General features: G+C 47.0%; 1 protein-coding gene across 2 annotated transcripts in view; it reads left to right on the top strand.

Moving 5' to 3' along the window:
* Positions 1 to 13,409, top strand: part of CPM (carboxypeptidase M) — a 73,242-nt gene that overhangs the window by 41,339 nt on the left and 18,494 nt on the right. For both annotated transcript variants that reach the window (XM_059683571.1, XM_059683572.1), the window contains exons 3-4: positions 2,780 to 2,877; positions 11,868 to 12,040. In XM_059683571.1, the coding sequence (XP_059539554.1) occupies positions 2,780 to 2,877; positions 11,868 to 12,040 (271 nt within the window). The remainder of the gene's footprint in view (positions 1 to 2,779; positions 2,878 to 11,867; positions 12,041 to 13,409) is intronic.

Genomic DNA, 13,409 nt, shown 5'->3' with positions numbered 1-13,409 from the left:
TTGGCTCAGTGGATGGAGTGTCAGACTGCGGACTGAAGGGTCCCAGGTTCGATTGCAGTCAAGGGCATGTGTCTCAGTTGTAGACTCCAGCCCTGGCCCTGGTCGGGGCACGTGCAGGAGGCAACCAATTGATGGATGTGTCTCTCTCACATCGATGTTTCTCTCTCTCTCTCTCTCTCTCTCTCTCTCTCTCTCTCTCTCCCCCCCCCCCTCCCTTCTACTCTCTCTAAAAGTCAGTGGAAGAGTATCTTTGGGTGAGAATTAACAACAACAAAAAGAATAAATCGTGCAAAAGATAAGTCCAGCATCTGCTTCTTCCTGTATTCCTCATGGCAACTGTGTGTTCCCAGCCTGTGGGACCCCTGATTTAAGGAACAGTGCTGAAATTCTGTGGAAAATTGCTCTACATTAGCCCATTAGCTACTATTAAATTCCTTTCCTGGGCTCTTGAATTCCACAGAAGGCTTAGCTATCACAGATATTTGAACCGTACATATATGTGGTAGACATCAAACACACAATCCCCAATCTCTAATCCTAAAATGTATGCATTGAAAGAGCCAGATGATATAGAATTGAAAGGGACCTCTTCCCTTTCCTGATTAGGAAACCAAGCCTCTTGAGAAAGGGGCATTTTCGTTAGTGGAAGGAGCGCCAGAATTGTAATCAAGTAGGCAGGATTCCGGTCTTGGCTCTGGGGCTCAAATCACTGTCTCCTCCTGGCTGGCTGTGTGATCATAAGCAGTTTACTTCATATTTTTTGAAGATCAGTGCTCTCATTTGTAAAGTTTGGTTAAAGACCCACCTCAGTGAGTTATGACAAGGGATGTCCTGAGATGCTGTGGGCCGGGGTATAGACTGATGTCTGCACAGAGCAAATCCCCAGAGACCGCAGTCTCTGTCCTTCCTGCCCACATCACACCCCCTGTGACACAGTTAGGACCTAGAGGTTCTCCTGGGGTATTATTAGGGTATGTGTGGTTCCCAGTTTACAAGACGCCTGCACATCAAAGATGCACGTCAAAGATACGCGGACACTCACCACAAAGGAGCTGTGTCCCACCAGCATTTGAATACAAGAGTCAGTTTCTCACCTTAAGAACAAGCTCCCTTCGGAGTTACATGTTTACTGGCTGTTGATTTTTTTTTTTTTTGATCTATTTTTCCCTTTCCTTGCCCTGAGAATTATGGCACCTCCCAGTCAGCCATCAACTACAATTGAAGTTTGTGTAATTGTGTGAATTAGCAAGATCATCAACATATATATATGATAAAAGTGTAATATGCAAATCAACCGAACAGCAGGATGACCTTCTGAACCACCACGCTATGACATGCACTGGCACTAGGCCAGCCAAGGCGGGTGCGATGCAATTGGTCCGGGGAGCCCTGCCATCACCCCAGGATCGCCCTGCAGAGGGAGGCCCAGGCCACCCTCTGCACAGATCGATTGTGGAGCCCGGGCCGGGTGGGCGGGGCCTCCCTCTTTGGGGCCCAGGCTACCTGGCCTGCAGCCGGTGGGCAGGGCCTCCCTCTGTGGGGCAATAGATCTGGGGCCCCCACAATCAATCGCCCCACAGAGGGAGGCCCAGGCCACCAGCCATCGACGCTGTGGCGGGTGTGTGGGGCCGGCCAGCAATCACCCTGCAGAGGGAGGCCCAGGCCAGCCAAGCAATCGCACCCCATGCCTGCCGCCTGCAGAGGGAGGGGACCAGTGGCCAGGAAGGGGGGGAAGCACCACACAGATGGCAAGCAGTGGCAGTGGCGGGGGTGGGGCCAGGGGAAGGAAAGCCCCAATAGGCCCTGATCATCAGCCAGGCCTAGGGACCCTACCTGATGGGTCCTAGATTGCAAGAGGGAACAGACTGGGCTGAGGGACATCCCTCCAACCCCCTCCCCCTTGCATGAATTTCGTGCACTGGGCCTCTAGTGCACCAGGGGGCAGATGTTCCAACCAATTATGACATGCACGCACCACCAGGGGGCAGACACTCAACGCAGAAGCTGCTGAGCTGCAGTGACTTGGTAACTGTGGTTCTCAGGTGACACACCTGGAACCAGAGAGGAGGGAGGCCAGTTCTGTGGTGTGTCACCCGAGAACCACCCTCTCACAATCCAGGACCCCTCAGGGTATGTTGGAGAGCTGGTTTCAGCCCAATCCCTGCAGGCCAGGCCAAGGGACCCCACCGGTGCACCCGGCCTCTAGTTTTCTATAAAGCACTAGAAACTCAGAGCAAAGCATATAATAAGCATTTTGGAAAAACGAGATCTATGTCCCTCAACAAGTCTTCAGGTTTTTTTTTGGTTTTGGTTGGGTTTTTTTAAAAATATATTTTTATTGATCTTAGAGAGGAAAGGAGAGGGAGAGAGAGATAGAAACATCAATGATGAGAGAATCATTGATCAGCTGCCTCCTGCACCGCCTCCCCCCCCCCCCCCCCCGCCACTGGGCATGTGGCCTGATCGGAATCGAACCTGGGACCTTTCAGTCCACAGGCCAACACTCTATCCACTGAGCCAAACCAGCTAGGGCTAGCCTTCAGTTTTTAAATATCACATTGTAAAATAGTAAGTTAAATATTTGTGCTGAAGTGAAGGGTCTGGGCTGGCAGTACACTGGGGGCCCTTTAAGCACAGCGGTGCTGGTCGTGAACTGGAGCATCATGAAGCTTTAATCAGGGGGAGAAGCAGTGGTTGTTTCCCTTGGTCATTCTCCCAGAGTCCATTTGTCATTTTAAAAGACAACTTATTTTTCGGTCTTTTTTTTTTCTTTATAAAGGCAGAAACCTGTGGGTTCTTGTCGTGGGACGCTCACCAAAGGAACACAGAATCGGGATTCCAGAGTTCAAGTACGTGGCAAATATGCACGGAGATGAGGTATGTATGGGGCCTAAATAGGTGAAACGTCACCACAGAAACTCTGCTGAGGTCTTTTGAGCTCTGCCTAAGTGCCAGGAGGCAGCACAAATTACAGCAAAGAATCTGGAACGGTCTCCTGTTGGGCCTTCTGAGAGAATTAAGCAACCAGAACCCAACAACCATCGCAGGCATTTGGTTTTTTACCCCCCCCCAACCCCCCCCCCCCCCCATCAGCAACAAGGTGACCCAGCAAAGGAGCTACATTCTGTTTCAATTCCAAGCAATCAGAAGATCCCAAATTACTATCCAAACTCATAATATCTGGGTTTTTAATGCTTTTGTCACTTGGTCTTCATCCATGCTCAAGTTTAGACAATCAAAGTTAGGGTTCTCTCATAGCCACCATTCTACAAACACTCTAAAATTCCATTAATGCCTTGTCTCTTTTCCAACTTAGCAGGGATAAATTCTATTTTTATCTTGTTTTCTGTTATTTATTTTATATTTTGCAAAATACCCTTTTACTGCTCCTACCTGCCCTGCCATTCTTGCTAGGCATTTGAAAATGCTCACTGCTATTTCTCACCTTACATCTCAGAGTATTTTAGAATATGACAGCTGGCCCTAGCTGGTTTTGCTCAGTGGATAGAGCATCGGCCTGCAGACTGAAAGGTCCCAGGTTCAATTCCAGTCAAGCGCACATGCCCAGGTTACAGGCTCAATCCCCAGTAGGGGGTGTGCAGGAGGCAGCCAAGCAATGAATCTCTCTCATCATTGATGTTTCTATCTCTCCCTCCCTTTCTGAAATTAATATAAAATTAATTTTTTTTAAAGAATATGACAACTGTAGTATTTTTTGTTCGCCAGGACTTCCTACAACTAGGCAATCAGATGGAAGGCAAAGATAGTTTATAGTCATCACATTCAGGAGAGTTTACGTAGGAATAATGTGTAACGCCCTGTAAAACACACTTACCTTTAAGGAATGTCAAAGTAAACGCATATCCAGTAAGTACAACCGGCAGGCTTGTTAAAACACTTCTGAAGTTGCAATCGTGTGGGTGGCATGCTCTAATCGAATGCTGAGCTTCCTGTTGTGGCTTACCCCTCCCCGAACTCGGGCTCTACAGGGACAGGACACACGCATGCACGCACGCACGCAGGCATGCTGCCCAACCTGTCCTGCCACAGACGGTTCTTCTTGAATCTGCAGCTATGATACAAACGCTTGCCTCCAAGAAAGAGGCTGACCTTTGAACCTGATTTGTAGTTGGGTGGAAGTTCAATCCCTCTGTGACTTTTTGAGCATAATGGGCTGCGCTTTAAAAGATGTGGTATTGCTGGGAGTCTGACCAAAGTTGTTTTTAATAAAACAACCATTCATTATAGACAGCAGCCCAGAGTTCCTTTGCCTTTTGCTATCTGGCCTATTGATCAAGGTCCTGTGCAATCCATTTCTAATAAGAGACACATGACACTCATTGGCTCCCGTCATTTACTACTGAATTCCTGACATTTCAGAGGTTGCAGCCTGTTGCTCCAAAATTAATTCTCTGAACCCAAACTTCCAAAGGTAAGCAGAGTCCATTCCCTCGCTCACCTCTGACCATGCTTATTCTTTCCATGCACTTTCCCAAATTTCTGGCACCTTGCTCTCCAGGTAGTCAGGGGTACCAACATATGTACCCCTCAGATCAGGGCTCTCTGGTTCACTTTGATCTGAGGACTGAGATCAGGCAGGGGAAAGTCCCGGGGTGTTTTGGGGTGAGGACCTGAAGTCCTGTTTCCTGCTGTGTGTCCCCGCTGGGAACAGTGTTTGTGGTTCGCTAGGGGCTGTTGAGAACCTTGTTATTCTGACTTTGAGATCTTGCCTGTTCTGCCCTCCTGGTGCCACTAGGAGCTGGGGGGTGTGGTGGCTTAACCCAGGAGCAGACGAGTCACTTGAGCTTGAGGTCTATCACTTTACTCATCCTTCTTCTTCTCCCAGATCTTTTGGAATTGAAAGAACATTTCAAAACCCACTATTAAAAAGCACCATAGTTAACCTCTTAGGGCCGTGACTCCTAACCTTCTTAGGATGGAGTCCTCACTCTTTGGCACAGACTTTGAATGCTGACCTCAGGGACTGTGCTGTTCCGGGATTTGTGGGCCCCGTGCAGAGAATCCCACAGGGGCACATGTGCACGGAGTAGCGTGGTGGACAGAATTAACCACACTGTATTATAAAATGTTTCCTCTTGCCTGGCTGGTGTGGCTCAGTAGTTGAGTGCCAACCTATGAACCAGGAGGTCAATCAATTCCTGGGAGATCAGGGCACATGCCTGGGTTGTGGGCTCGATCCCCAGTCTGGGGCATGCAGGAGGCAGCCAATCAATGATTCTCTCTCATTGTTGATGTTTCTGTCTCCCTCCCTCTCTTCCCTTCCTCTCTGAAATCAATAAATATATTTTTAAAAAGGAAGAATCCTATATAATAAAGTGATAATATGCAAATTGACCATCACACCCTCACAAGATGGCTGCCTATGACCAGGCCGGCAGGGGGGTTAGTGAGGGATGACCAAATGACTGAACAAGCAGGCTGCATGGGGCAGCCAGGTTGGCAGCGGGGTTAGTGAGAGACAAACAAACGACTGAACAGCAGGCTGTGTGGGGCAACCAGGCTGGCGGGGGGACATGAGGGGCGACCAGGCCAGCAGGGAGGGCAGTTGGGAGCGACCAGGATACCTAGTTGTTTCAGTGCCATTAACAAGATTTGGGCTAGCAAGCTCAGAGAATACTGGAATCAACATCTCCCAGTCACCTCTCTCTGTTCCTTTCTTTGATTGATTGATTGATTGATTGATTTCAGAGAGGAAAGGAGAGGGAAAGAGACATCAATAATGAGAGAGAATCATTGATCAGCTAGCTGCCTCCTGCACACCCCACACTGGGGATTGAGCCTGCAATCCAGACATGTGCCCTGACCAGAAATTCAGCCATGAACTCCTGGTCGACACTAACCACTGAGCTATGCTGGCCAGGCTGTCTGCCCCTTTTTTCTCCCTACTCCGTACCCCCCACCCCGCCCCCAACTGCAGTGAAGTCACACTGGGTAGCTAACTGATATTTGATAAGCCGTTGTCACCTGATGTTCATGCTGCTTCAGAACATGGGAGAAATATTTCTGAGTTTCTACCTTTCTCATTTTAATGAGACTAGCAGTGTTTCTCCAGACAACCCAGTCCCTCCTTGCACATCCTTTGGGGTGGTGCATTGTAGAAGCCCCATTCTAGGTTCACTTTATGCAAGTGCCTAAGTGGCAGTGCTGACACACCTGAAGTCTAAGAATTGCTTTTAATCGCGAGGGATGATACCAGCGCGCACTGAGCGGGGCTCTGGGCCATTCTCTCACTCCACAGATATTCCCAGTGTTTGCGAGTGGGGCCTTTGCCTCCTTGCCCTGTCCCTCCACCTCATCCTGCTACTGGCTGGCTTTGTAGTAAACTGTAACCCAATCTCTACAATCAGAGCTCTACTGAGAACTGGGACCATGCCCTGACACTGAGACAACTAATACCCGCGGCCTAAACAGGTGCCGGAGAGAAGCTGGGAAATCGCTGCTGCCTCCTTCCTCAAGTCCCACCCCCCACCCACCCGCCCCTGTTTTGTGCCTATCTTCTATCCCATTCTATAAAAACCTTTGTAGAAAAAGATGTTATACTTGGGTAATCTCCAGACTGTTAAGACTTATCTAATTCCTCTCTAATACAAATATTGAAGTGAAGCCTGACTATGCGCTTAAAAAGTTGGGTGCCAATAAATTTAAACTAATCCAGTAATAGGCAAAGCACAAGTCAGAAGCTGGGTTCACAAGGTGCCCTTGACCTCAGGACCCATGGTTGTAAGTAGTATTGGAGTAGGTGTTCAATATGGGTTTGTTAAGCTTAACTGCATTACCAATTCTAATTTTTTTGGGGGGGAGGGGAGGTTTAAAAACTTCTGTTTCTTAAACATCAATGCTTTTTTTTTTTTTTTTTACTATGATGGTTTATTTGGGTATAGACTTTTGAAATATCCACATCACACTTAGAATTTCACAGTTGGTGGCATTAAGTTATATAATTACTTTGTATTCCAGATAAATGGGTTGAAGGGAAAAACATTCCCTGCATAATAGTGACCCTATTTTTCAACTTTGAAGACAAGTGATTTTCACACGCTCTCTAGATATGAGACAGCCTATGAGATGCAGTTGGTATGTCTAAATGTTTGCATTTAGAGGATATGCTCATGTTTCCCTGAACAACAGGACATACTGTCTGAAACCGTGCCTGTCCTGGACAGTCTGGGATGTGTAGCCAGCATGCAGCAGAGGTTCCAAACTTAGTAAAACAAAACAAAAGATTAAAGCCTTAGAGTTTGTCCTTCCAAATGCCACTTCCCACATTTTTCCTCCACCCCATCCAAGATGGTAGGAGAATATCCTGTTTTGCAATGTGGCTTTGGATAATTAATTCTTCTTTTTGTTTTTGTTTTTTAAATATGTTTTATTGATTTTTTTTTTTTTTTTTTTTTTTTTTTTTACAGAGAGGAAGGGAGAGGGATAGAGAGTTAGAAACATCAATGAGAGAGAAACATCTATCAGCTGCCTTCTGCACACCCCCTACTGGGGATGTGCCCGCAACCAAGGTACATGCCCTTGACCGGAATTGAACCTGGGACCCTTCAGTCCACAGGCTGACGCTCTATCCACTGAGCCAAACCAGTTAGGGCTTCTTTTTGTTTTTTGTTTGCTTGTTTTTTATTGTTTTTAATCCTCACCTGAGGATATTTTTCCATTGATTTTTAGAGAGAGTGGAAAGAAGGGGGAGAGATAGAAACATCGATGTGAAAGAGACACATCCATTGGTTGCCTCCTGCACATGCCCCGACAGGGGCCAGGGATCGAGACTGCAACCGAGGTACGTGCCTTTGACCGGAATCAAACCCAGGATCCTCAGTCCACGGGCCGACACTCTATCCATTGAGCCAAACCAGCTAGGGCTAAATCTTCTTTTTGGATTTAGATAGAACTAGTCTTTACTCCAGATAAAGTATCTCATCCCATATATATATATATATATATATATATATATAATCCCTTTTGGTGAGGCTGGGCTGGGTGACCAGAAATTCTGAGCCTTCGGCATGAGCAGAACTGTTAGCCCCATCCCTGTGCAGTTTGTTTAATATTGAAAATCCTTCAAAGGAAATAACTTGAGCGTTTGTATGTGTCCCCTCACTAAGGGACTGAAGTCCTCATGTTTTCAGAAAATTCCTCCTGGCACAGTTTTGACCTTGGAACAGACTTGTCGACAGTAATTTTTGAGTCCATGATATACCAGGAGCTGGGTAAGGTCCCAGGGCCACCGAGAAAGCGAGCAGGATCCCTGCCCCCAGGTCTAGATGGTGGAGTGGGGCAGGGTGGCCAGTCAGGGTCGGTCAGGCCATTGTACCTATGTGAGCAGTGTTGGGATAGCACACATGTGCAGAGCTGTGGGACCACATAGGCTGGGAGGCCGGGTAAAAGTGTGCCAGACACAGTCATCTTTAGGCTGTTTGAAGAGGATTTAGTCAATCGATTGTAAATTAAATCTGTAACACCACTGTGGCACCTCAGAGCTAAGAGTGTACCAATTCCCGGACTCCAGCATGGGATTGCTGACGCTCCTGTGCTACTCACACTCCCGCTCACACAGCACTGCCTATGTCATGGGTTGCTCCTACAAAAATGTTTTCATTGTTTATAAACATTCTTGAAAGAGCTCAAACACTCAGTTTTATCTGTCTAAATTCCAGCATGACCGAACTGAATGAAAACGGATGGGGCATTATTTTCTGTTTTCTGCATTATGTCCGGTTCAATGGCCGAATGAGTTATGAGGGAAAGGCTGCCGGAGCTGGTGTGTTCAGCCTTTCGCTTTCTTCATTAGGGAGTCTCTCCTTAAGTCACCCTCCCCAGAAGGAAGTGAGCGGCGGAATGAAAGGCTGCTTAAACTACTGGACACTGTTTTGACCACATTCTTTCTTAATATTTGAACTCTCTAAGGTTTCATATTCAAAGACTTAATTTTAAATGAAGAGAAGTTTATACATAAAACATGAGTGATTGAGACATTTATATTAAAGTTGGGAAGAATTAATTTGAATACTATTTGGCATAAATCTGCTGTTACAGAGGCAGCAGTAATATGGCCCAGCCAAAAAAAGAGGACTTTGTTTAACTCCCTCTGAAATTTCATCTGTTTACCTCAGCATTTTTTAAATCATCTGGCTCTTTGCTAGTGTTTTATTGTATTTCCAAGATTTTTATTTACCCTCTGCAGTGGAGAACTTGGGATTTGTTTTGGCATATGGAAACAAACAGAAAAGCACGATTTTTTTCCCCTCCAGTAACATAGGTTTTCTTTCATTTAAAAGTGACACTGGAGGCCTGGCCAGTGGTGCTCAGTGGTTGGAATGTCGACCTATGAACCAGGAGGTCATGGTTCGATTCCCAGTCAGAGAACATGTCCATGTTTCCAGCCCGATCCTGAGTAGAGGGCATGCAGGAGGCAGCCGATCAACGATTCTCTCTCATCATTGATGTTTCTATCTCTCCCTTCCTCTCTGAAATCAATAAAAACTCTATTTTTTTTAAATATATTTTATTGATTTTTTACAGAGAGGAAGGGAGAGGGATAGAGAGTTAGAAACATCGATGAGAGAGAAACATTGACCAGCTGCCTCCTGCACACCTCCTACTGGGGATGTGCCCGCAACCAAGGTACATGCCCTTGACCGGAATCGAACCCGGGACCTCCCAGTCCGCAGGCCGACGCTCTATCCACTGAGCCAAACCGGTTTGGCAAAACTCTATTTTTTAAAAAAGAAAAGAAAATGAAAGTCCCCAGCCCCCTCTCGCTGGTTTTAGGGTAGCCAGTAGAAGGCTCATGGAGGTTGCTTCCAAAAGTGCTTGAGTTTCCAAAGCACAGAATTGGAAACCCAGTGTATGACTCGCTTACCTTTTCTGGTTATTAGGTTGTAAGGACTTTTTCAAGTGACAATTTTTGTTGTAAAAACAAAAATCACAGTAGGGGGAAAAGATAGAAACTAGCAGGAAGAATTCGAAGCCAGAATTGAGTATTTCCACTCTGAATGTCATGGCTACCTGTGAATAAATAATTGGTATATGACAAATTTTCTTAGTCCCAATTATTTTGTGTTTATTTATTCAGATAAAAAATTCATAAAAAGTGGTCTCTTTGCTTGCTTGCCAGTGAGGAGCAAAGGAATTGCTCATCCTTTGTCACAGCAACGCATTCCCACAGTGGGGCTGTAATGGAAGGGTCTTTTCCTGCACTGCCTACATTAATGCCTCCTCAGCACTATCTCTATTTAATCTCCTGCTGCCCGGCTTCCCATCTCCAAGCCCTCAGCAGCACCTGATCTTATGTAAGAGGTAGACATGCCTTACTCAGAAACAGGCTCCTTAAAGCCAGGGTTACAGGGAGAAATTGATAATCAAATCTTTCCAAAATAAGGCTAAAATGTGAATTACTTAAAAAAACAAAACAATAAATCTCTCCAATCATTGCTGCATAAGATAATTTTAGGTGGATGTGATGACCATTTTATTTTCAGAGTCATGCTTTTATTTTATTTTAATTGTAGTTTTTGTGAATCCTCACCCGAGGATGTTTTTCCATTGATTTTCAGAGAGAGTGGAAGAGGGAGAAAGAGACAGAGAGAGAAACATCGATGTGAGAGAGACACATCGATTGGTTGCCTCCTGCATGCTCCCTGGCTCCCTGACCAGGGCCAGGGGCCAAACCTGCAACCGAGGTATATACCCTTGATTAGAATAAAAACCGGACCCTTCCGTCCAATGGCTGATGCTCTATTCACTAAACCAAAACTGGCTAGTGCTTTTATTTTAATGTACATTAGAAACATACCCAGCAAAATGGTAGTGACACAGAGTTTTTCGTTATTTTATTTTGACATTCAATATTATTTTGTATTCATTTTAGGTGTACAGCATAGTGGTTAGACAGTTATATACTTTACAAAGTGTTCCCCCAACATTTCAAGTACCTACCTGGCACCATATATAATTATTAGCTATATTCCCTATGCTGTACTGTATATCCTCATGACTGTAACTATCATTTGTACTTCTTAATTTCTTCATCTTTTTCACCCAGATCCCCAGGCCCCCAGCCTCTGGCAACCTCAGTCTGTTCTCTGTCTCTATTAGTCTGTTTCTATTTTGTTTGTTCATTTATTTTGCTCTTTAGATTCCACATGCATATACGTGAAATAATATGGTATTTGTTTTTCCTTTTTTAAAATATTTATTAAATTTATTGGGGTAACATTGGTCAACATGAACATATAGGTTTCAGGTGTGGGTTGCTATGTCACAAGATCTGTATATTGCACCATGTGCCCACCATCCAAAGTCAAATCTTCTCCTGTCACCATATATTAGGACCCCACCCACCCATCCCACGTCTGGCAATGTATTTGTTTTTCACTGACTTATTTCACTTAGCATAATACCCTCTAGGTCCATCCATGCTGTCGCAAATGGTAATATTTCATTCTTTTTCATGACCAAGTAATATATATATATTACAGTTTCTTTATCCATTGGTCTATCCAGTTGGGTCACTTCCGTAGCTTGGCTATTGTAAATAATGCTGCAGTGAACACTGGGGTGCACATATTCTTTCAAATTAGTGTTTTGGGTTCACTCTAATCCTTTTTAAAAAAATAAATTATTTACAGATGGGTAGTTTTTAATTAACTTTTAAAAGAACTTCTACTAATGAATAATTTCCTGCACCCCCATGATTGACGGCCACTCGCCAGTGTCGATGTGCTTGAGAAACAGGGGTCTCTCTCGCAACTGGTTTTGGTAACATTTACCACGTGTAGAGCCCCTTGCTGGGGAATTTGAACTGTTCTCCTCTGACCTAATGCTACCCCCTTTCCCACATGCAGACTGTAGGGCGGGAACTGCTGCTCCATTTAATTGACTATCTCATAACCAACGATGGAAAAGACCTTGAAATCACCCGTTTAATCAATAGTACCCGGATACACATCATGCCTTCAATGAACCCAGATGGATTCGAAGCTGTCAAAAAGCCTGACTGTTTTTACACTAATGGAAGGTAAGGAGGGGCTAGTCGATCTTTATTTAAAACTAGGGGCCCGGTGCACGAAATTCGTGCACTGGGTGTGTGTGGGGAGGGGAGTGTCTCTCAGCCCAGCCTGCCCCCTCTCACATACTGGGAGCCCTCAGGCGTTGACCCCCATCACCCTCCAATCGCAGGATCGGCCCCTTGCCCAGGCCTGACGCCTCCATCAGAGGTGTCAGGCTTGGACAGGGGACCCCCATCTCCCCCCGATCACTGGCTCTGGCCCCCGCCCAGGCCTGAGGCCTCTGGCCCAGGAATCATGCCTGGGCAGGGGACCCCCATCTCCCTCTGATCGCTTGCTCCACCCCCCGCCCAAGCCTGACGCCTCTGACCCAGGCTTCAGGCCTGGGCAAGGGGACCATCATATCCCCTCAATCCCCGGCTCCGCCCCCCACCCAGGCCTGATGCCTCGGCCAGAGGAGTTGACCCTCATCACCCTCCGATCACCAATCACCGGATTGGCCCCTTGACCAGGCCTGAGGCCTCTGGCAGAGGTGTCAGGCCTGGGCAGGGGACCCCCAGCTCCCCGCGGTTGCAGGCTCCGCCCCTGCCCAGGCCTAACGCCTCTGGCCTAGGCGTCCGGCCCGGGCAGCGGGGACCCACAGCTGCAGCGGCCCCGCGATCGTGGGCTCCGCTTTAGGCCCAGGCAAGGGGCCCCTAGCTCCTGGGACTGCCAGCTTCGACCGTGTCCAGCTCCCATTGCTGGCTCCACCCCTACTTCCTGCTATCACTGGCCAGGGCGGCAAAAGCGCCTGATTCTCCAATCATGGCTGGGGGGCAGGGCAAAGGTGGCCCCAGGGCCGCCTTTGCCCTGCCCCCCAGCTCTTAGCTCCCCCCTGGGTTTCAGATCACTGTCAGTGGCAGGGGGCTTCTTCCTGCTTTCCCTTTTGCCTCCCTGCATTGTGCCTACATATGCAAATTAACCGCCATCTTGTTGGCAGTTAATTTGCATATAGCCCTGATTAGCCAATGAAAAGGGTATCGTCGTACGCCAATTACCATTTTTCTCTTTTATTAGATAGGATACAACAAAACAACAAAAAGCTCCCCACTCCCACCCCCTTTAAGAGAGTCCCTGGGCCCTGTGCGAGGGGTTAGGGGACCATCTCAGAGCTGAACCCTCTCCAGGGATGCCTGCTGGCTGCTTTTAGGATGAAAAGTGAAATCGAATATGGCTGCTTTACTCCTGTGCCCTCCTTACTGCTGCGTTCGCCACCCCTCCTCCCTCACCTGCTTCCGCAGCTCCGGCAGCCTTCTTCTTCTGGACCTTGGGGTTCTTTCTCACCTCAGGCGCCCTGCACTTCCCACTCTTCAAACAGCACGTCCTCAAAGACTCCTGCCC

The sequence above is a fragment of the Myotis daubentonii genome, chromosome 2, assembly GCF_963259705.1.
Source record: "Myotis daubentonii chromosome 2, mMyoDau2.1, whole genome shotgun sequence".
Classification (NCBI taxonomy): Eukaryota; Metazoa; Chordata; class Mammalia; order Chiroptera; family Vespertilionidae; genus Myotis; species Myotis daubentonii.
This window is presented reverse-complemented; position numbering and strand designations above follow the sequence as displayed.